This window comes from Diabrotica virgifera, chromosome 1 (genome assembly GCF_917563875.1).
Source record: "Diabrotica virgifera virgifera chromosome 1, PGI_DIABVI_V3a".
Taxonomy (NCBI): domain Eukaryota; kingdom Metazoa; phylum Arthropoda; class Insecta; order Coleoptera; family Chrysomelidae; genus Diabrotica; species Diabrotica virgifera.
In genome coordinates this window covers 80,288,046-80,313,992 of record NC_065443.1, presented here as the reverse complement: position 1 = coordinate 80,313,992, position 25,947 = coordinate 80,288,046, and the positions used below count along the sequence as shown (strand labels likewise).

Sequence of the window (25,947 nt, the reverse complement as noted above, 5' to 3'; positions counted from 1 at the left end):
CAACAAATATCCAACATGACTCTTCTGCGTTCAAGAGTTTGTAAATTTAATCTCTTTAATATATTATCATAAGTATAATTTCTAACTGTTAAACCCATCTTAAAAGCTGCGAAACGTAAAAATTTGTTTTGAACCTTTTCAATATTTAGGATTTGATATGCATAACTAGGTGACCAGATAATAGAACCATATTCAATAATTGATCTCACGATACTGCAATATAAGATTTTTATTGTGTGAATTGACAAATCTTTTGATGAACGCAATACAAAACCCAACATCTTAAATGCTTTCGAAACAGTATGGTCAATGTGAGAGTAAAATGTTAATTTACAATCAAATATTATACCCAAATCCCGAATTTCGTTCACACGTGTGACAGGAGTATTATTAATAAAATATTGATGGTGAATAGGCGAATGGGATCTAGCAAAAGTTATTAAAAAGCATTTATTAATATTAAGTTCCATATCATTTCTACCACACCACTCATAAAAATCATTTACTTGTGACTGAAGCTGAAAAATGTTATCCTCATTATTGACAGTCTTATATATTTTAACATCATCAGCAAACATTAAAAAGTTAACTTCCTTAAAAATAGAGTGAACATCATTCAAGAACAGATTAAATAGAAGGGGGCCACAGTGGGAACCTTGCGGTACTCCAGATGTAGCTGTAAAAGCATTAGAAAGAAAACATCCTATTTTTACACTTAAACTTCGATTAGTCAGGTAACTTTGCATCCAATCAAAGAGACTTCCAGAAACACCGTATGCTGTAAGTTTTGCAAGTAAGATATTATGATTGACCTTATCGAATGCTTTAGAAAAATCAGTATAGATGGAATCTACTTGTAATTTGTTCTCCAAAGCAATAACAATGTCATTCTGATAAAGAAGTAAATTAGTTACTGTAGATTTACCCTGTACAAAACCGTGTTGTTCATTCACCAGAATACTGCCGAATTCACAAGTAAGCTGCTTAGTAACTAAATAATCTAATAATTTTGGAATTGCTGATATAGTACAAACTGCTCTGTAGTTTTCCACATTTGACTTTGAACCAGATTTAAATATAGGTTTTACGTAACTTCGTTTCCAGCAATCAGGGAAAACCCCTTCTTGCAAAGATTTATTAAAGAGTATACACAATGGCTTAGATATAGTACAAACACATTGTTTTAATAGATAGTCAGGAATGCCATCAGGGCCAAAATTTAGTTTAGGAGCCAAATTGTGAATACTCTCAAAAATAGTATTTATGTTAAAAGAGCATGAACTCATGTTACCAGCATTTTCAAATTGATATTGTGGGGGGGTAGTATTATGGTCAGTGAACACTGTAGAAAAAAATTTGGCAAATAAATTCACAGCTTCCTCCCCAGAACTACTTTGATCATCTCCTAAATATAATAGGTTTCTGGATCTTGACCCTCTTCTTGCAGAGCGTTCTTTAGACGTTCGACTAGATCAGTCTTTTTCCCAGTAGTGTCCATGTCTCTCTCTTCTAATTCGTTTCGTATCTCCTTAACGAGCAGCTCAGTAATTTTCTGCTTATGCTGTGAAGACATGGTCACACACTTTATTTATTACGATTTATATTTAGTTATTATTAAAGATTCCACACTGTATTTAAACCGAGTTTATGTTTATTTGTTTAAACTATTCCACTTCAACACCAATGTTACAAAACTGACTTGACTTACTTCTAAACAAATGAAAAACACTGAATTTATATCGTTTATTTTACAAACTACGATATCTAATTTATTTATTACACCAAATCTACTAATTTATCTAATTACAAATTCAAAAATACTCCGCGCCCGTTACATATCAAAGTACACCGACGATTTCAAATTCACAACTAACTCTAATTCCAAAAATGTCTATTTAGATAGTTATGTACAATTAGTCTACTGATTTCCAGAAACATCGAAAGGTAAATATTATTTACAGAGCAATAAAAAAAGGTTTATCGATGGCTTTCTAGATACGCCGATTGTAAACAAGTTTCTCTCGCCCACAGGAAGGGTCTCAGACAGTTCGTCGCCAGAAGCTTCCGGAATTGACAGGGCCGGCCTGGGACCGTGACAGTTGACACAAACTAAAAATACACATACCGGCAAAATTAACGGAACACCTTAAAAATGGGACATGTTAGATCGATTGTCTGTTGTCCGATTTGAGTGATTTTTTTAGTATGTTATAGCCTTATTATTTAAGAATATCAATTATCAATGTATTAATATTGTTGCTAGACAGGTAAATGCCATTTTATACCGGGTGTAATAATTATACGGTGTTTTTTCCTTAATGTTCGGAACACTCTGTTTAATATTATAGCATAGATAAAATATTGAAGTTAAAATTCAATTGTAGCCTTAGGGCCGGTTGTTCGAACGCTAATCAACAATGATCACTATCAAATATTTAATTACTGTCACAACTGTCAATGTCAATTTTGGTTGGGTTGCTGAAAACATAATTGATTATAATTATGAGATTAGTTAATCAATTAACATAACAATTATTACCATAATTGATGAACTAATTTCATAATTGTAAGCAATAATTATGTTTTTAGCAACCCAATCAAAGTTGACATTGACAGTTGTGACAGTAATTAAATATTTGATAATGATCATTTTTGATTAGCGTTCGAACAACCGGCCCTTAGGCTTTCTTAACATTTTCGTTTTTGATTCATTTGCTTATGTTGGGTTGGATAATAAAAAAGTAAGACAGGTTAACAACTAGCCATGTTCTTCATCAATACAGGATGTTTCTAAATAAGTGCGACAAACTTTAAGGAGTAATTCTGCATGAAAAAATAATGACCGTTTGCTGTATAAACAAACATATGTCCGCAAATGCTTCCTTTCCGAGTTACGGGATGTTGATTTTTTTCTTACAAACTGACGATTTATTTATTGCTCTAAAACCGGTTGAGCTATGCAAATGAAATTTTGTAGGTTTTAAGAGGTATTTATTGGGCCTTTTTTTGACATACAATTAAGAATTTTATATTCACCTTTGGCGTGCATACGGGATGTACCTAAAATGTTTATACCCGTATGCACGCCAATAGTGAATATAAAATTCCTAATTGTATGTCAAAAAATGCGCAATATCTACCTCTTAAGACCTACCAAATTTCATTTGCATATCTCAACCGGTTTTACGGCAATAAATAAATCGTCAGTTTGTAAGAAGAAATTCAACATCCCGTATCTCGGAAACGAAGTATTTGCGGACATACGTTTATAAAGCAAACGGTCATTATTGTTTTCACCCAATTTTGAAAAAATGTGAAAACTTTGGATTATCCACGTCCGTCTGTCCGTCCGTCTGTCTCTAACCACAACTCCTCCGTCATTATACTAGGTAGAATGACAAGTGAGGTGTCAAATGAAAGCTTATAATCCAAGGATGGTACTAAAGGTGAGAAATTTGACCGAAACTATCTGTCCGTCGGTCTGTCCGACCGCGAATATAACTCCTCCGTCATTATATCAGGTAGAATGACAAATGAGGTGTCAAATGAAAGCGTATAATCCAAGGATGGTACTAAAGATGAGAAATTTTATTTTGGCTGTCTGTCCGTCGGTCCGTCCGACCGCGAATATAGCTCCTCCGTCATTATACCAGGTATAATGACAAATGAGGTGTCAAATGAAAGCGTATAATCCAAGGATGGTACTAAAGGTGAGAAATTTGACTTAGGCTTTCTGTCCTTCGGTCTGTCCGACCGCAAATATAACTCCTCCGTCATTATACCAGGTAGAATGACAAATGAGGTGTCAAATGAAAGCTTATATTCCAAGGATGGTACTAAAGGTGAGAAATTTGACTTAGGCTGTCTGTCCGTCGGTCCGACCGACCGCGAATATAGCTCCTCCGTCATTATACCAGGTAGAATGACAAATGAGGTGTCAAATAGAAGCTTATAATCCAAGGATGGTACTAAAGGTGAGAAATTTGACTTAGGCTATCTGTCCGTCGGTCCGTCCGACCGCGAATATAACTCCTCCGTCATTATACTAGGTAGAATGACAAATGAGGTGTCAAATGAAAGTTTATAATTTAAAGATGGTACTAAATGTGAGAAATTTGACTTAGGCTGTCTGTCCGTCGGTCCGTCCGACCCCGAATATAGCTCCTCCGTCATTATACCAGGTAGAATGACAAATGAGATTTCAAATGAAAGCTTATAATCCAAGGATGGTATTAAAGGTGAGAAATTTGACTTAGGCTGTCTGTCCGTCGGTCCGTCCGGACCGCGAATATAACTCCTCTACTATACCAGGTAGAATGACAAATGAAGTGTCAAATGAAAGCTTATAATCCAAGGATGGTACTAAAGGTGAGAAATTTGACTTACGCTGTCTGACCGTCGGTCCGTCCGACCGCGAATATAGCTCCTCCGTCAATATACCAGGTAGAATGACAAATGAGGTGTCAAATGAAAGCTTATAATCCAAGGATGATACTAAAGGTGAAAAATTTGACCTAGGCTGTCTGTCCGTCGATCCCTCCGACCGCGAGTATAAATCCTCCGTCATTATACCAGGTATAATGACAAATGAGGTGCCAAATGATAGCTTATAGTTCAAGCATGGTACTAAAGATGAAAAATTTTACCTAGGCTGTCTGTCCGTCTGTCTGTCCATCCGCGAATACAACTCCTCCGTTATTAATACAGATAGAATGACAAATGGGGTGTCGAATGAAAGCTTTTAACCTAAGGATGGTATTATTAAAGATGAGAAATTTGACGTCGGAGTTCCGGTTTTAGAGTTGCAACCGTAAGTATTTACTATTTTAAAGTCGCCGAAAGAGAATAAGTGATATATTATTCAACGTGGCTTAGCAAGATGAGAACAAATGTAAAATTTTGGTTTTTTCGTAATTTCCGCTTAAAAAGTTATAACCGGAAATGCCATTATTCGCGGTGTGCAAGTACTTGGAAGGGATACGAGAGACGATCGTGCGCGAATAGCGGAGAAATATTGCAACTTTCTTAAATAATTCATATTGTCCATTGAAATTGTCAAATTGGCGTACATTTCATACCTACTGTCATTGAAGAAGAACAATTATATGTTGCTCTACAATATTGATATTATATGCAATTATTATATAAAGGTAAATTAAATTAATTGTATTTTGCTTGCAGTACTGCATTTTAATAACTAATTTTATTTACTACATACAATTGTTTACGTTTTAATAACATAACCTGAATCTTATTTTTTCTTCTTATTATTTTTTTGGACTATGGCCTTGACAATTATCCAGTAACCAGGACGAATATAATTGGCCAATATACTCAGAAATAGTATATGTAACACATAAATCGAAGCGTATTGAAAGATTTGAATCTTTAGAGTTATTTCTGTGTAAACAGTTTAGTAAAAATTACTCAAAATTAGTAAATTTGTATATCAATCCACGCAAAGTTACACGAAGAATTCAAATATCGACTTCCAATTCTACTTTCGATTACTTTGGGTGAAAACCTAGGACTTACGAAGTCCAATTACTTGTTTTTTCATGCAGAATTGCCCCTTAAAGTTTGTCGGACTTATTTAGAAACACCCTGTATTGATGAAAAACATGGCTAGTTGTTAACGTACCTAACTTTTTTATTATCCAACATAAGCAAATGAATCGAAAAAGAAAATGTTAATAAAACGTAAGGCTACAATAATTGAGTTTTAATTTCAATATTTTATCTATGCTCGAATATTCCACAGGGTGTTCCGAACTTTAAGGAAAAAACACAGTATGATTGTTACACCCGGTATAAAATGACATTTACCTGTCTAGCAACAATATTATTACATTGATATTCTTAATTAATAAGGCTGTAACATACTAAAAACATCATTCAAATCGGACAAGAGAGTAAGGAAATTTGAGACATGTCCCATTTTTAAGGTGTTCCGTTAATTTTGCCGGTGTGTGTATGTCACTTGAGATATAAACTCTCCCAAAACAGCAGTAGTGAAAATAAACTAATAAATTTTGTGGGAGTCTAGAAAATAGGAGTTTTCAAAGTTTTATTATTAGATAAAATTAACTTCCATCAAGTAGCTGTCGAAACTTTGAGATCTGTTATGAAATGGGCTTCTGCTAACATATTTCGTTTTAAAATGCTAACTGAACAAAACCTTCTACGCTAACTGAACAAAACCTCCTACTAAAGACATATATGTTAGTCTCTTGGTGAAGTTAGAAATCAATAGATACCTGATAGAGATCAATAACAGTTTAAGAAAAAATAAAGGAGAAGAGAAAACTATATAAAGAGTGGTAAGAAAATAGGTCAGACACTGATCTATTGTCTGTATACAATCTATATAATCTACATGATACCATGGAGGATGAAGCAAAGATATGTACAATGGCCAAACATAGAACAATGAAAGTACAAGATTTTAATCAGATCAGATATATTGAAGACGAAAATAATATACTACTTCGTTCAAGCAAGGATATCAAAAAAACGGTGGAAAAAATACTTTCGATAGTTTATCATATAGAGAATTTTACAGAAAACCAGTTGCACTAGCGTAGACAGAAACAGCGGTGGGCACCAAAATAGCAAACCTGGAAGTTGTCCAGCCATTTGAAACAATAGTAAAAGGAAAATATTTGGACCAAAAAAAGACAAAATAGGAGGATCAGATAGGAGAATTGGAGGGTCAGATAATAGGACAAGTGATGGAGTTTAAATACCTATGCATCACACTATCCAGCTACGGAAAGCTCGAAACAGAAGTGGAAGATTAATACTCTGGGCTAATTAGCAAAATACAAGGAAGAGTTATTTACCAGCAATTTTATTGCTGGAATCGAATCTTATGATTCGATATATTAATAATATAGGTATGCAAAGTCCGCAGATAGTGTGCTACTTTTTTTATAAACAAAATGGCGCCCGAAAATCGTGTTTTTCTCAATTTTTGCTCTATAATTCCAAAGATTTTAACTTTACACCAAAAACACCCAAATCAAAATTCACCGTAATTAAATTCTGCATAAAGAAGTGTTTTCCCGATTTAGCTCGACGAAAATTTTTTCCGGAAAATGCGGGTTTTTCCAACAAAATCTTTAATTTTCAACTAATATTTTAGATAAGTAATTGTTTATCAATAATTAAAATAATTAAATAACTTGGTAATATAAAAGCTCTTTTCGTATAGATTATAATTCCAGAAGCCGATGGAAATTGAATGAACAGTTTAGCAACAATTGAATGGTTAATTAAAAATTTACGGTCGCTAAAATAACCACAATAATTATGATACATAAGAATAACTATGATTTTTGTATAAAAAGACACTGTACCTATTTAATGTACTTTACAGAATTGAAATTGGACTATTTAAGCGGCCTCAACATTTTTTTGGCTTATAAACAAATAGAATATCTCGGGAAATATTAAATTAAATTAAATCATGAAAACGGTATTGGAAAAAAACAGCAGGACGCTTATTTTAAAAGATAAAACGTTTAATTGTGATGAGTGGTTCCTGAGATACAACCGGTCCAAGTTGACCGGCATTTACGGTAAAGATATAAACAATAGGATCATAATTTTCGAAACATCACCTTTCTATTTTTGTCCTCTTTCTTAGGTTGGAGAAAATATAATCTCAAAGTTCAAAATCGGTATACGTTAAAAAAATGCATTTTCTCGGCTTCCCATGGAGAAATTTTCTTCATTCTTTTTTGTTCCCAAGTAACTCGAGTAGAGCCATCTAACTAACGCATTATTAAATGTCAAAATTGCTTTTGTTTTGTTATAATAGATTAATTTATTTATAAGAAAAGAAAACTACATATTTTTTCCAGTTGTAGACTTTTTCTAGATAAACTTACTACATGTGTACCTTTTAACTTTAAAAACACAAATATTCTTATTTGAAAGCTGTATACTTATTTAAACAATCTTTATTCAAACAAATTAAAAATTGTTGTTATAATAAATAAATTAATTTATTATAACAAAACAAAAGCAAGTTTGACATTTAATAATGCGTTAGTTAGATGGCTCTACTCGAGTTACTTGGGAACAAAAAAAGAATGAAGAAAATTGCTCCATGGGAAGCCGAGAAAATGCATTTTTTTAACGTATACCGATTTTGAACTTTGAGACTCCAACCTAATTTTTGATTGAAATTTTGCTATTTTTGGCAATTTTCACTCGTAATGTCGATAGTCTTTATTATAATAATATATATTATGATTATTTTAAAGATATAAAAATTGGTGTGGAGAAAGAAGACAAAAATAGAAAGGTGATTTTTCAAAAATTATGATCCTATTGTTTATATCTTTGTCGTAAATGCCGGTCAACTTTGACCGGTTGTATCTCAGGAACCACTCATTATAATTAAACGTTTTTTTTTAAGAAGCGTCCTGCCGCTTTTTTTCCAATACAGTTTTCATGATTTAATTTAATATTTCCCGAGATATTCTATTTGTTATAAGCCAAACAATTGTTTATAATTTTAAAATATTCCTGAGGCCGCTTAAATAGTCCAATTTCAACTCTGTAAAGTACATTAGATAGGTACAGTGTCTTTTTATACAAAAATCGTAGTTATTCTTATGTATCATAATTATTGTGGTTATTTTAGCGACCGTAAATTTTTAATTAACAATTCAATTGTTGCTAAACTGTTCATTTAATTTCCATCGGCTTCTGGAATTATAATCTATACGAAAGGAGCTTTTATATTACCAAGTTATTTAATTATTGATAAACAATTACTTATCTAAAATATTAGTTGAAAATTAAAGATATTGTTGGAAAAACCCGCATTTGCCGGGGAAAATTTTCGTCGAACTAAATCGGGAAAAACACTTCTTTATGCAGAATTTAATTACGATGAATTTTTATTTGGGTGTTTTTGGTATAAAGTTAAAATCTTTGGAGTTATAGAGCAAAAATTGAAAAAAACACAATTTTCGGGCGCTATTTTGTTTATAAAAAAAAGCACACTATCTGCGGACTTTGCATACCTATATTATTAATATATAGAATCATAAGATTCGATTCCAGCAATAAAATTTCTGGTAAATAACTTTTCCCAAAAATGGCCTATTCTCTGATAATCTGCCCAGACTACAAGTCAATAGAGCAAACAGAGCCGTAGGGTGCCTGAATGACACAGTATGGAGAAATAAAATATCGGAAAAGAAATGAAAGGCAGAATTTACAAAACAGTCATCAGACCAATAATGACATACGCGGCAGAAACGCGACCTGACACAGAGAGATCAAAAAGATTGCTCGAAACAGCGGAGATGAAAACCCTTCGAGAAATCGAAGGAGATGCAATGTGGACAACATTAATAACTGGGTAAGAAACAGAAGAGTAGAATGGAATGACCACATAAGCCGAATGGCAACAAATAGAGTAGTAGTAAGGACAGCCAAAGACGGTTCCCCAATAGAAAGACGATCAGTGGGAAGACCACGAAAACGATGGAACGACAACTTGCTAGAGGCACATTGAAAAAACAGACAGTCATGTCTATACAAGAAGAAGAAGAATAAGAAAATTAATTTGCATTTATGCAAGACAGATCAACAAAAAATATAATGTTCATGTTCATTATAAGACAGCCGATGAAATAGATCTTTTTGACCTTGAGGAAACGTATGATAGACTTCTTTGAGAGATTCTGGAATTAATTAATAAGAAAATATTGAAAGGGATTTAGGGCTCTATTAGTCTAGGTAACTGGTGGCGCAACTAGTGGGCCCACCAAATTGTGAGCACGGGCAACTGGTGGCCGAGAATAGCCACCAGCAAAAATAATAAAATGAATTGGAATTGGAAAAATAATCAAATGCAATTGGAAACTAGTCTGTTATCAATTTTACGAAAAAAAGTTATTCTTCATAAAATGCTCTTAATAGTATAAAATATAAGATGCAACCATCAGATTCAAATTTTGTGAATTTTATACGAGGTATGTCAAAAAAGATGAATTTCGCTCAAGAGTAAAGTATCCTTATATTAAACAATATCGAAAAATGTTTTATAAAAAGTTGTTCGGAATTAAAAGCTATGTTTGAATATGCAATTACATTCTTCTAATTGAAATATTGTGAACTGTAAAGGTACTTTACTCTTGGACGAAATTCATATTTTTTAACATACCTCGTATAGAATTGATAAAAGTTTATATATTATGATTGCAACTTAGATTTTAGACCATATAAAGCTTTTTGTAAAAAATAACTTTTTTCGTAAAATTAATAATAAAATACTTATAGATATTTGTAATAAAATGATGTTGGGTATCCGTAATTTAAAAAAAATTGCATTTTTTTTCAATTAGAATGATGTAATAAAATTAATGTGTCCCAAAACATAGTTTTTTTAATTCTTAACAACTTTTCATAATAACAATTTTCGATGTTGTGAAATCTAAAGGTACTTTACATACAATTTTTTTGACATACCTCGTATAACATAGACTATGCAGAGCATTTTATAAAGAATATTGTTTTTTCGTAAAATTGATCAGAAAAAAGTTTCTCATATGGTTCCAAGTTACGCAGACATACTGTACCTATATATAAAAGTTCAATGTTTTTTTAAATTTTCCAGTTAACGTCACATTCGGATTCAGCATAATCAAAAACAAAATAGAAACATTTTTGATCAAGGTAAAGTGATGAATTCACCGATATTTCTAAAATATAAAAAGAGCTTTTATTGTTTAAACAATGAATAAACAATTAACGGCTAAATCTGCGAGAAGAACTTTTTAATATAGCATATTTATAAATCAACAAAAAAGGTTTTAGAAAAATATACGCTTGTTAATAGAGAATATAGAAGTTAATAGAAAAGAAATACGAAGCACTCGATTACAATACAAATGAACTAGTGGTGGCCGACACCAGTTGCTCAGTCTAATAGGGTCCATATAACATAATGCCCCGGCTTGGTGGCGCCACCAGACCCGGTTACCCGGCTGATGGACTGGTTCGGCCACCAGATCGACAATAATTTCTGGTGGCGCAACCAGTTGCCGTAGTCTAATAGGTCTCATTTACTTAAATGCCCCGTGACGTCATGAGTCACTGGTGGAGCAACTTGGTGGCGTCACCAGTTGCCTAATATAATAGCGGCCTTAGAGCAAAGACTAACTTGCAAGGAAAATTCTGTAAAACTCTCATAGGATTAGCTATGATGTATGAAAGTTCACTTTGAACAGTTGTTGAGCAGCTAAAGACAAGTTAAACCGCGAATGCATGTGGTTGAACAGCTGTTGAGCAGTTAAAGACAAGTTAAACAGCGAATGCATGTGGTGGGAATTAGAATGGTCAGGTGAACTTCGTTTGCAAGCATCAAGATGAGCTGTTTACGAAACCTGTGTCCTCATCCAATAGGCTTAATATATTTCCGCGGTACGCTAACATGAAGACGAATGTGGTCTGTGTGTATTAAGAACAGTACATATTATAATTTAAATGTCTACAATCATATTTTGTTTTAGGATTTGCCTGGCCAGATACTTTTGTTCCTCAAGCACCGTTAAGTATTATTTCTTCATTATGTACTGGATTGTATACAGTTTCTTGGCAGTTTGATCACTGTGTTAAATACCAGGTAAGAATCATTATATTTAAGGTAATTTTAAATTTATATAATCCCCTTACCCTTAAATTTTGCACATGTCCCTGGTGTATTTGTTTAATCTGATGTTTTGTTAATAGAACCTCTTTCATGTTCGTCAATTCTACTTTGAACCTCAAAAATGGAATAAAATATATTTTTAATATCAATACTACTACGTAAGGATTTTAGACCATGTTTATTATAGACTTCCTAATTAAGAGTGTAGGTGCAAATATTTTACGGCTATCCCTACTTTTTCTGTCTTTACGCGGGAAATTACGTGTAGTAAAATTCTCACTGGTATGGATATGTAAACATTACTTGACAATGACATTGTCATCATTAATTTTATAGAGATGGCTTTTGAATGTTCTTGAATAACTGTTAGGTACTTGTATAATCGCTTAAATTATTAATTCAGTTAATTAATATGATAATTAAAAGTGATAACGTGATTTTTTTAATAATATATTGTTACTATTGAACGCTTACAATTTTGAACATCTTTAACAACAAAATACTTGGATCACAGAATATATCCTGGTGTATTCTTTGCTTGGATCTTCCATAAGTAATAAACAATAAATAACTTTTTATTAATTTCACGTCTTAAATCAATTATTTATCAAATACACTATCAATATTATTTAATCAACAACTCAAAATATTCCCGATGCCATGTCAAATATTTAAAATTGTCACTGTCTGGTCACCATATTCTATTCGACTGAGTGCGTTGTATGAGAAAGATAGCGAATGTTCGATTTGGAAAATATCACCATGGACATGGTGTCCATGTTTTCGAATCCTGAAAATACTAATAAATATTTTTAAAAAATTTAAACGCAGTATGAAAGACTAAATTATTATCGAGGGCCCACAGTCTCTTAGAGTAAATAAAAAGTTTCTTTTGAATGAGATATTTGAAATTAAAAATCACACTACATTTTCTCTTAGTTTTTCACCCCTGTAACTTATTAAAATAAACATTATAGATGTTTTCAGGGACTTTCGTCCCTCGGTAATAACATAATCTTTCATTCTGCGTTTAAATTTTTCAAAAATAGTCATTAGTTTTCTCAGGATTCGAAAAAAAAAATGAATCCCATTTAAATAGCATTGGAGCCGAAAGTTTGCACCTACCCCCTTAAGGGGATGGGTACGTATTTTCGGCTGCAATGCTATTCAAATGGGGATTCATTTTTTTCGAATCCTGAGAAAACTAATAAGTATTTTTGAAAAATGTAAACGCAGAATGAAAGATTACGTTCTTACCGAGGGCCGAAAGTCACTGTAAACTTCTATAATGTTTATTTTAGTAAATTACAGGGGTGAAAAACTAAGAGAAAATGTAGTGTGATTTTTAATTTCAAATATCTCATTCAAAAGAAACTTTTTATTTACTCTAAGGGACTTTGGGCCCTCGATAATAATTTAGTCTTTCATTCTGCGTTTAAATTTTTTAAAAATATTTATTAGTTTTTTCAGGATTTGAAAAAATGGACACCATGTCCGTGGTGATATTTTCCAAATCGAACATTCGCTATCTTTGTCATACAACGCACTGAGTCAAATAGAATATGATGACAAGACAGTGACAGTTTTAAATATTTGACATGGCATCGGGAATATCTTGAGTTGTTGATTAAATAATATTGATAGGGTATTTGATAAATAATTGATTTAAGACGTGAACTTAATAAAAAGTTATTTAATTGTTTATTATTTATGGAAGATCCAAGCAGAGAATACATCAGGATATATTTTGTTTGTATTTTTTTGTTAAGGATATCGGAACATAATTCGCAAATATTTTACAGGTATCCCTACTTTTTCTGTCTTTACACGGCAAATTACGTGTAGTAAAATTCACACTGGTATGGATATGTAAACATTACTAGAATGTCATTCTACTTGAAAATGTCATCATTAATTTAAAGAGATGGCTTTTAAATGTTCTTGGATAACTGTTATTTTTATAATTGCAAATTATTAATTCAGTTAATAAATGTGATAATTTTTTCACTAACTATGTATTCAGTGATTGTAATAATTTATATGTACAACAAAAACTAATACTCAATCGAGAAAAGAGGAAAAGTGTTAAAGTGATTTTTTAATAATATATTGTTACTATGGAACGCTTACAATTTTGAACAGCTTTAACAACAAAATACTTGGATCACAGAATATATTATCCTGATGTATTCTCTGCTTGGATCTTCCACAAATAATACACAATAAATAACTTTTTATTAAGTTCACGTCTTAAATCAATTATTTATCAAATACACTATATATCAATATTATTTAATCAACAACTCAAAATATTCCCGATGCCATGTCAAATATTTAAAATTGTCACTGATTGTCACTGTCTGACTGACAGTATGCTGACAATATTCTATTCGACTGAGTGCTTTGTATGACAAAGATAGATTTGGAAATATTACAACGGACATTGTGTTCATTTTTTTCGAATCCTGAAAAATCCAATAAATATTTTTGAAAAATGTAAACGCAGAATGAAAGACTATATTATTACCGAGGGCCGAAAGTCCCTTAGAATAAATAAAAAGTTTATTTTGAATGAGATATTTTAAATTAAATATCACACTAAATTTTCTCTTAGTTTTTGACCCCTGTAACTCATTAAAATAAACATGATAGAAGTTCTCAGGGACTTTCTGCCCTCGCCAATGACGTAATCTTTTATTCTGCGTTTAAATTTTTCAAAAATACTTTTAGTTTTCTCAGGATTCGAAAAAAATGAATCCCCATTTGAATAGCATTGCAGCCGAAAATACGTACCCATCCTCTTAAAGATGTAATTTTGTTAAAGACGTAATTTGCCGTGTAAAGACAGAAAAAGTAGGGATAGCCGTAAAATATTTGCGAATTATGTACCGATGGCCTTAAAGTCTTGTTGTGTATATGTTTATTCTAGAATAAATGTAATTTTTGTATTTTTAATTTGTTTCAGGTTGAACGAGATGTGCGAAAACTTTCCAGATTACCAATTTTGGGAGCATTAACATCAGCATCTCCAGTGGTTTTAGTGCGCAAAGACAATACTAAACGAATTATTGTACATTGGGCAGTTACGTTGGCATCTGCGTCACTTTGCATATATAGGTTATATCGTACAATGAAATAGAAAACATGTTTGTCATAGTACAGCCAACAAGCAGTAGTGTTGCTCTGGTAGCTTTTTTAGGTTTAAAAGACTAAATCATTCCTTTTGATGATGCGAATCGATGTAGAGCCTAAAGATTTTACTATTTTGCAAAATGTGATGTGGAGATTATAAGATTTAAAAGTTATAATAAAACTCAGATCGATTTGTTGCAAAAGTGATGTATTTGCAGACCTGTTTATGACCTTGACACTCAATGCTGTTTTTTAGCAAACTTTTAAAAATGTTCCAAAAATTGTTTTGTCTCGAAGTTTTAAAACTTTTTTCAATTTTAACAACAATTCTGACTTTCCAATGTTTCCTAGGCTTATTGTATATCTGTCAAAGATCTACGAAAATTTAAATCATTCAACCGTATTTTTTCATTCATTAAAATAATTCTTCTCTAAGAGTTACTTAGGATTTATTGTTATAGATTGTTCAAAATTCTTTTTTACGTGCTGTTTTTGATTGAAGTAATCTCCAAAGTAGGTAAGTTTATATTTTTGACACTAAGACTTCTCTGTTCCATAGACATAATAAGGATAGACAAGGCATACTGAGCAAAAAAGCGTAATGAGCGGGCAGTCGATCAGTGGTATATCTATCTCTTTTAACCAAGCGATCCCGCGCATGTGTTTTATCTTTTCCCATGCGTAACGATTCATTTTCAAACAAGTTAAATTAAAACGTTAATTGAAACGTACGTTGATATGTAGTATCATTGATACATACTATGCACTGTCTGTGGTAATACTTAGGAAATGGCTATTATCCCGTGAACGTATTTTATTGAAGTGTTTAATCTTTTTGCACTATTGAGGAGATTGATCGACTCAACATTAAACAGCTTGAACATCATACCGAGTATTACTAGTATAGAGATAAATATAGAATGGTAATAAATAAATTTAAAAAAAAACAAAAGGTAAACAGTAATCTCGAAAATAAACAAATAAGTTTCCATTCGACAGAACTATATCCGCACTCATAAATATTACTTGTCGTTTTTCCTTAATGAATAAATAGGTACTTACCGGAAGTAATTAAATTAAGAGAGGACAGTAGTTAGTCGATCTAACAATAATTATGTTTGAAAATAAAAATTACAATAACATATATAAAGACTAAAAGTTAAATAATTTGAAAAACCAATAAACAATAAATTCAAATAATAACCAACACATGCGCTAATGACACTGTCACTTAAAATCATAAACGTCAAAATAACAAAGTAAAACGAAAAGTTTTTTTTTATTTAGAAATAACCGCATTAACCACGAAGGTCATCAGCGGGGTAACGAGAATACAGTTAATAAGTTTACAAAAGTATGAAATTGTGTACAATTAAATCTTACTTGCTAGGTTACATTTATTAAGGAATTGGAAAAGAGGTTTACAGTCGGTTTGCAGGTTAATAATGTCTTTCATATTGTTTGAATAACCAGATATAGATTGTTTGTAAGCGGCAAATTCATCACATTCTGTTAGCACATGTTTTATTGATAATGGTATATTACACCTTCTGCATTTTGGTGCTTCGGTATGGCTAATGAGATGCTCATGAGTAAGTTTACAGTGTCCTAGCCGAAGACGAGATAAGATGACTTGGTTCGATCTGTTGATTGTATGTGGATTCCATGGACCAGTATCTTCTTTAACGTCTCTTAACTTGCTCGTAGATGTTTTTCATTTTTCATTCCATAAATTGAGGGTCATCGAATTTAGTAGTTGTTTTGTATCTGTGGCTGGAATTGATTGTTCTGCCAATGAAGGTAATTGCGCAGCTGTGTAAGCCCAACGATCGGCGTTTACATTTCCCTCGATTCCAGAATGAGAGGGAACCCATAGAAAAACTATTTTTGATGTTATTTTTTATACTAATATGTTTGATGCAGACTGTGCAATATTTCGTGAAGGTTTGTTGTATGAGTCTCAGTGAATTGAGTGAGTCAGATATTATTAAAGAGTGTTTGGTTTGTGCATTGGAAATGTGCTTTAACGCTTGTAATATGGCATAAAGTTCTCCATTTAAGATACTGTAGGAACTGGGAAGCTTAAATAAATATTTGGTTTCATTGTTTATGTATACTGCTGCTCCTACGCCTTGGGAAAACTTAGACGAATCAGTGAATAAGTGGGTGTAATTTTTATATTTTGAGACTACAGTCAAAACCGTTTATAACGAACTTCAGGGGACTGGTGGTTTTTGTACGTTGTAGCCAGTGTTCTCTGTAAGCGGTTCTATCTGTTATAATGAACAGGTTGCTATAAACGATATTACACTGGTAGCAACAGTCAGTTTGTTGTAAGTTTATGATGCAAAAATGTGTAACTTTATCTATACTTATAATATGTTATAACATGTTACACATAACATTTAACATATGTGTTTATTGTACTTGTACGGGCTCTCAAAATCGTTTTATTATAAAAATCTGGGCATACATACACTATTTATTTTTAAAAAGACCAAATAATGTAAACACAATCTTGTGATAATAGACCCACCTAATAGGAAGTCTAGTGTCTAAAGGACTTACAAGTGGACCCTGCCCGGATGTACCATCATAACCATAAAACATTATAAAACCTTCCTTTTCATTTCGTGGTAATATCGGTACCTCGGAGAGATACAATACAATGCCCATTTTTATAACTTTACACGAAAGCAATTTTAAACTTTTTTCAACAAAAAGTGTTATTGCTACAGTTATTTATTGAGATGTGGAAACAATATTATATTAGGACATTGTATGTGTTTTCATTTCAATCATGGATTGGTTATAACTGTTTATTATATAGTGTGTAAAAAGGTCATAATTGAAAAAATGGATATTGTATCTCTCCGAGGTACAGATATGTACGCTGTAACCAATATTTCGACTGCTAGTGTTCCAAGAACTATGTTTGCTTTAACCGATTTGTTCGTTATAAGCAATATAAATGCTTTTTTTATATGTCATTTTACGGGACCTACTATTTTGTTTGTTATATCCGATTGTATGTTATAGCCGGTGTCGTTATAAACGATTTTGACTGTATTTGTTTATAATTTTGATATACAGTATGTCCCTGTAAGTTGTATCCATATGGAAAACTTTTTTATTATTAATTTTACGAATAAAAGTGATTCTTCATAAAAAGCTCTGCATGGTCCAAAACCTAAGATTTAACCATCAAATATCAAATTTTTTGAATATTATACGAGGTATGTCAAAAAGTTTGAATTTCACTCAAGAGTAAAGTAGTTTTATTTTTCACAACAAAAATTATGGATAACTATCATTATTTTCAGTATTTCCACTCGTGATAACTCTTTTATTATTAATTTTACGAAAAAAAGTGATTCTTAATAAAAAGTTCTGGATGGTCCAAAACCTAAAATACAACCATCTTATATCAAATTTTATCAATTTTATACGAGGTATGTCAAAAAAGATAAATTTAGATCAAAAGTAAAATACCTTTATAGTTCAGAATATTTCATTTAGAAGGATGTGTGATACTGAAACATAGTTTTTAATTCCAAATAACTTTTCATCATAACAATTTTCGATATTGTGAAAAATAAACGTATTTTACTCTTGAGCGAAATTCATATTTTTTTACATACCTCGTATAAAATTGATAAAATTTGACATAAGATGATTGTATTTTAGGTTTAAGACCATGCAGAACTTTTTATTAGGAACCACTTTTTTTCGTAAAATTAATAATAAAAGAGTTATCTGAATTGAAATAACTGAAAATAATGTTAGTTATCCATAATTAAAAAAAAAATTCAATTAAAGGGATGTAATTGCCTACTAGAGAATAGTTTTTAATTCCAAACAACTTTTCATAATAGCAATTTTCAATATTGTGAAAAATAAAGCTACTTTACTCTTGAGTGAAATTCAAACTTTTTGACATACCTCGTATAATATTCAAAAAATTTGATATTTGATGGTTAAATCTTAGGTTTTGGACCATGCAGAGCTTTTTATGAAGAATAACTTTTTTTTGTAAAATTAATAATAAAGTTTTCCATATGGATACAACTTACAGGGACATACTGTATAAGACGTGGATTGGTATCGTATTTATTATATTTCGTTAATTGGGTGTTTACATGTGGGGTTTTGATAATCCATGGAGGAATGCTGTGTTCATTCACTAACCACGTTCTGGGGAATTTTGGAGATTTAACGTTGATATATACCGGTGAATTCTAAGATATAAGGGTCGTGGAGAGGTGCTATGTTGAAAAGTTGATTTGAAATGATTACAGAAAGTGTTTTTGTGAGCAGGAATTGATGGTATTGATGCTATTCTTGAGGCCTAGGATAAACTAAGAATTTGTCGTCTGAAAGATAGAGCTGGTTCGCCCAGTTCGCAGTATAGGCTTTCTACAGGCGTTGTCCTGTAAGCCCCTAGAATTATTCTTAATGCTGTGTTGTGTATAGTATCTAAGCATTTTAATATTGAAGGCCGAGCAGATGTGTATGCAATACATCCATAATCAATTTTCGATCGAATAAGGCTTCTGTATATTTTTAGCAGCATTAGAACATCAGATCCCCAAGACTTGTTTGCTAAGCATCTTAATAAATTTAAGCCCTTTTGGCAAGAAAGAGTTAGTGTTTTAATATGATTTCTCCACGGCAGACGTTCGTCGAATATCATGCCCAGAAAATTTATGAGTGGAGTATAGCTTAGTTTCTGGTTGTATAGGAATATTGATGGTCGTTGCTGCTCTGTTATGTTTCTTTTTGAGAATAATATGCAATTTGTTTTGTTTGGGGAAAAATTGTACCCAGACATTATAGACCAACCTTCGAAGGATGTTATGCATTGCTGAAGGCTTTGAGCCATGGTACTAAGACATCTTCCCTTGATAAACACGATCATGTCATCTGCGTAAAGTCTGGCTACAACTGGTTTCTTTAAGTCTTTTAAGACATCATTCATAGCAATTAAAAATAAAGTTGGGCTGAGAATTGATCCTTGTGGTGTGCCGTTTAATTGTTTCTTGGTTGATGATATTGTTCCAGAAATTCGGACTTGGAATTCTCTTCGAGATAAAAAATTGTCTATGAAATGTATTATATTGCCTTTCAATCCCCAGTGATGTAGTTTATTTAGGATGATTTTATGGCCTAAAACGAAAAGTTATATCAACGAAATGCGATGTTGTTTATCATTGTTTAACTTATTGAGGTTTCTATGGACAAGCGGCTTAATTTTGCGATACTAGTTTCTGTGAGTAAAAAAGAAACCTAGTATAAAAAGTAATTCGTGAATAATTTCATACATGGGAAAAGTTAGAGTAGAAGTATTATATCGGCGTTACACATCGATGCACAGAGCGGCCCATACCTTACCTAGTCTATTTGTATTGTGTCCATGGTCGGTTCATATGTCATTTTCCGATCCCTTCCATATTTTTTGAGGTGCTAAAGATTTACTTGTGTTTTTAGCATCATGTGGAGATAACTTTTTTGCACTTCTTTTATGAGTTTTTTTTTATAATACGTATACAGTCGGAAAAATGAAAGAATACCCATGAGCCAACATATAAAACACGCTGTATTTTCCTGTCACCGTGTCACAAAGAAAATTGCCCAGCGCAAGTACATGTAATAATAATTATTACATGTACTTGCGCTTGCCAATTTTTTGTATGACACGGTGACAGGAAAATACAGCGTGTTTTATATGTTCGTTCATGGGTATTCTTTCATTTTTCCTACTGTACTTGATTGATAATTTAGATGAATGGATTTGGTTGTAATACTATTTAATAAACGCATGCAGCAACTCTGTAAAAATACGTTATTATTGGTATATAAAATAGTCTAATATGGTTAGTTTGGCGCCTCAAAATACAGTCATGGGAAGTCCAGAAGTAGTGTGACAAAGTATTTTTTACGCTAAAAATGACAAAAAAATAAATAAGTATTAGGTACAGTTTAATCAAACAATGAGGGGGCTTAGCAGAACATATTTCTTTGTAAAAGTTATCGTTTTTTTTACTACAGAAACACCCTTATCATTTAAGATTTCTGATCTCAGAACCCCACAGCGTTGCCAAAACCTTTTCCAAATATTAACTATTTAAGAATACACTAGTCAGTTGGATTTTTAAAATGAAAATAATCAGATTTTCAAAATTTCTTTTTTTACTTTTGAGTAATGCGTAAAACGTGATACATTTAATCTGTAAAATGGAAACAAACACACACAATGTTTACTATACATTGGCAGCAACACTGAACTGTCATTTCATTGGAGTTTTAAAAATTATTTCCGTATCAGTATCAGACGATTGTCTAATATATATATTTAAATAAAATTATTATTTTTATTTATTAAACTTGAACAATTGTTTCATAAAATTTTTATTATTAATAATAAAAAATGTTTTTGGAATTAATATAATTCTAAAATTCTCAATGTAATCGCGATTACGTTTTTCTTATTATAATACCATGTTAACGCTTTAGCGAGATCGGGCAGTTCCGTGTGGATGTCATATTATTAGCTGTGCTAGAAAAATTTCAATTCTAAATAAAAGTTGATGTTATAGTATGATACAGTTGATCCAAAACGGCATAACCCAGACATCCAAAGTGAAAGTTTTCCTCCAACACCAAATTGTTCTATATGATATGGTCCACATATTGTTCAGTAAAAAGTTACACCATTTTGAGCGTCGGGTTTGGGGGGGAAGTGGGGAAGAAGTAGGTAAATTAGTAGTTTTTTACGTTTTTCGTGAATATTTCTAAATCTATGCGGTTTAGCGTGTACAATGTTCTATACAAACATGTTCTACATTAAACTTTAAACAAAAACGGTCCTATGCGTAATCTTTCTAAAATGAACGGTTCCAAAGTTACAGAGGTAGTATAGTATAATTGGTCCAAAAAAGGCCCAACCCCGTCATCCAAAATAAAAGTTTTCCTCCAACACCAAATTGTTCTATATGGTTCAAATATTGTTCAGTAAAAAGTTACACCATTTTGAGCGTCGGGTTTTGGGTGGAGGGGAAGGAGAAAAGTTGGTAAATTAGTAGTTTTTTACGTTTTCCGTCAATATTTCTAAACCTAAGCGATTTAGCGCGAACAATATTCTATACAAATGTTCTACATTAAATTTGAAACGGAAAAGGTCCAATGCCTGATTGCTCTAAAATCAACGGCTCCGGAGTTACGGAGGGTGTAAAGTGGAGATTCTCCATATTATTTATATTTGGACAAATTATAATATTATTACTGAGAAAACTAATTTTTTTAACAGGATTGTGTTTTCTAAATATAATTTGCTATTTCAATGGCCGGCGGTATGTTGCTGATAAGCCCTTGAAGGAACGTCAACCTCACCAAGAGGTGAGGCCTACGGCTAGGTCATATAAATCTCTGGTACAGAGAAACCCAATCTGAACTTTCTGTGGACATTGTCGCATGAATATCTTTCCAACAGTAAAATTTTCGTTTTAAATTTAATGTAGAACATTTTTGTGTAGAATATTGTGCACGCTAAACCGCTAAGGTTTAGAAATATTGACGAAAAACGTAAAGAAAAAACTACTAATTTACCGATTTCTCCCCTCCTCCTCACCCCAAACCCGACGCTCAAAATAGTGTAACATTTACTGAACAATATTTGGACCATATAGAACAATTTGGTATTGGAGTAAAACTTTTATTTTGAATGACGGGGTTAGGCCTTTTTCTTACTACACTATATTACCTCCGTAACTTTGGAACCGTTCGTTTTAGAAGGATTATGTATAGAACCTTTTTTGTTTAAAATTCAATGTAGAAAATTTAATTTTTGTATGGAACATTGTTCACGCTAAACCGCATAGTTTTAGAAATATTGACGAAAAACGTAAAAAACTACTAATTTGCAGACTTCTACCCCACCTCTCTCCAAAACCGGACGCTCAAAATGGTGTAACTCTTTACTGAACAATATGTGGACTATATAGAACAATTTGATGTTGGCGGATAACTTTCACTTTGGATGTCTGGGTTTGGGTCTAGTTATACCATACTATTATGGAATAACATTATTTTCGTTAAAAGGGTCAGGGGAAGAACGATCAATGTCTATCTGGAAGCATTTTCGGTAAAATGAAAAACAAAGTTACATATTCATCGTTTTCTCCCCTTTCATCCAATCTTCTGACATGTTTTTAAGGCAATTCTCATTGTTATTTCCCCTTGGCCATAAGGATTTTTGACCCCCCCCCCTACGTAACGCACTGTAATGGGCGTTTAATTATTACGTAACGCAATTTTTGAAGATTTTTACCCCCCCCCCCCCCCCCCCCCAACCTGCTCTATGTAATACTTGAACGGTCCCTCGATAGTGTTCTTTCTAAGCGAACAAATTGCGCAAGAATCACAAAATGACCAAAAATTGGCATTCATCGTTTTTCCCTCTGACCCTTCAAATATTTCGGCGTATTAATATATTTCGTCAAGTAATGAAAACCGATTAACATCATTAATTAGAATAAAGAATTATGTATATAATATATTATTTGTGCAATAAACAAAAAAAAAATGTGTGTGTACTTTATACTCACGTAAGAAGTTATGCTTCTATTATATGATTTCAATGAATTAATTATATTCCTCAAACAGTTTATTTGTATTCTACAGTCCGTCTAATTTACTTACCGTTGCACGTCATTATCTACGCCAGAGATCTAAGTTGACATAGTTGCCAAAGTATAAAAAAAATCCTGAATCCATTTGAAATCAAATAGATCACATAATTATTGTAAACGTGGATTATACAACAAAACAAATTAATATTCAATGAAAATAGATAAAAACATTAGAAATAGAGAACAAGAATTAAGTTATAATTTTACTAAATTAAAGTTAAAGTAAATAATAAAAACAGTAAATATAATAAAACAAATACTTATAGTAAAGAATATAAACAAATATGAAGTGCCGTCACCGCAACTGTCAAATAAATGTTACCAATTTATTCTAAAATGTCACCTTCGTTCGATTACAGTTACAGTGTGTTCCGAGCAAACGTGCTTCATAAAAAAGCTTTATAATCAATTTATACAAATTAAATGAAACATATTATTGTGTATTTCTTTAGGTTAACATTAATAGAAATATTCAAATATTATTTCTACGCGTATATAATAAAATATGTCTAGTGGCTGTAATACCAGTGTACTAGGCAAAATGATTCTAAAAAAGAACATACCTACCGCCTAAATATTTCGTGTTGGTATCATGTGACGTCACAGGCTATGACGCGGATGACGTGCAACGGTAAGTAAATTAGACGAAGTATATTTACATATTTAACTAATTTTAATACTTACTTCTTTCCAAAAATTTTTATTAAAAAAATACCAATAATTAAAAAAAAGTAAGGCAACACAACAACATAAGGTGTTCCTAAGTGGTCACCCATCAAAAAAATAACCGCACTTATCTTGACTACTTTTAATCTTCTTTTCATCATATTTTAACATTTATTATTCTACTCCCGACGAAGACAAATCCAAAGACACAAAATTTTTAATAAATATATTTACTAAATACTAAAAACATCAATATATTTTTTCACACTTTATTTGTACTGATACATACGTAGCTTGAAAGATTTAGCAACTAACTTCATACTCTCGGTGTGCACGTACTTTATACTGTCATTTTTTATACAAATTCACCTTCAACATTTTTTCCAATTGCGCCTAAAGAAGTATAACTTCAACAAAGAAAATTATTCCTGACAAGTAATTATACCTAGCTTCTCACTGCACATGGTCATGATGAAAAGGCATTCCAATGTTTTGGCAGTGCTCTGACGTCAGAAATTTTGACTGACGTAAGCGTGTTTTTGTAGTAAAAAGGGTATACCGTCTGGGCCTGTGCTAACGAGCATTTATCTGAGACTACTTCCTGCGATATAGTTTTCTCTGGGTTAAAATATCCGTGATCTGGTCAAAGATGCAGAGTTACATTACTGTTTGTTTTATATAATGTACGTTATATAAATCGAGAATTAATGAATAGAGTTAAAATTTAATTATACATTGATCTGGCAGTGCTTATTGGTAGAGGCGTTTAAAAGATATTTATTGATGTATCAAAAGAGAACAATTTTTGTTAATTACTTTTAATTGACTTTTAAAAATAATTTAATAAACAGATAACAAAGACATATTTTTAATATAACTTTTGATACATAGAGCGTTTCATTAGTATTACACAGTTAATAAAATGTTTCCTTGGTAAGCAGAAAATAGTCAATTCATAAGGCATTACTGTGGACTACATTCTAAAACACACAACTATCCAGCCCATCAACTATTTTCTGAACTATAAAAAAGAGTGGAGAGAAGTATTGAGTACACTTTATAATTGGTATGGTAGATTCACTGAGCTTGGGAAAATTGTGATAGAACCTATGGTCATGTTTTGATATGCTACAACTGATGAGGACTATCCAATATAAAAGTGGTATCCAACATTTTTATGTTAAATAGAATTGAAATATTCGCCAAAATAAACATTACCGAAAGTGAACATTGTTTTTATTTTTTAAGTTACACAAAATACACTTACAATTCGCTGACTCTTTTGTAGACGAAGTTTATGGTGAACAATATGACAGTTGTAATCCTATAGATAGAGAGCGTAAATTTTGGTGGTGGTGCACAGTGGTTCCAAATGCTGAAAACGTGGTCATGAGGTAAATAAAAAGTCCCTATTTAGGGATTTTCATGTTTACAGTTGTTTTCTCCTACTATCGTAGAGTCGTAATACGCGGGTATAAGGATCAGACCGGATCTATTCTTATCCATAACTCCGGGACAAGTGAGCCATGTACGACCCTATTTTGGCCGGCAGTGAAAGCCAAAAAGAACGCGTATATTGAAAACGCTCTAAAACGTTTTGTAGTTTATTAATTTTATTGCTGTAAATCATATTCTTCTTTTTTAAGTAGGTATTAATGTAAGATAAAAGTTGACTAAAGATTTGATAACAATAAATGCATAAAATTTGTTAATGAATAAACAGTATAAAAATATACTTGAAATAATCCCAATTTTCTTAAAAATACATTCAAAAAGTACATAATTCTG

General features: G+C 31.9%; 1 protein-coding gene across 1 annotated transcript in view; it reads left to right on the top strand.

The window, feature by feature from the left end:
• Window positions 1-25,387, top strand: part of LOC114327214 (transmembrane protein 11-A, mitochondrial) — a 37,761-nt gene extending 12,374 nt beyond the window's left edge. Inside the window, exons 3-4 of the mRNA XM_028275749.2 lie at window positions 11,535-11,647; window positions 14,640-25,387. Coding sequence (XP_028131550.1) covers window positions 11,535-11,647; window positions 14,640-14,813 — 287 coding nt within the window. The 3' untranslated portion in view covers window positions 14,814-25,387. The remainder of the gene's footprint in view (window positions 1-11,534; window positions 11,648-14,639) is intronic.
• Window positions 25,388-25,947: the final 560 nt, after the last annotated feature.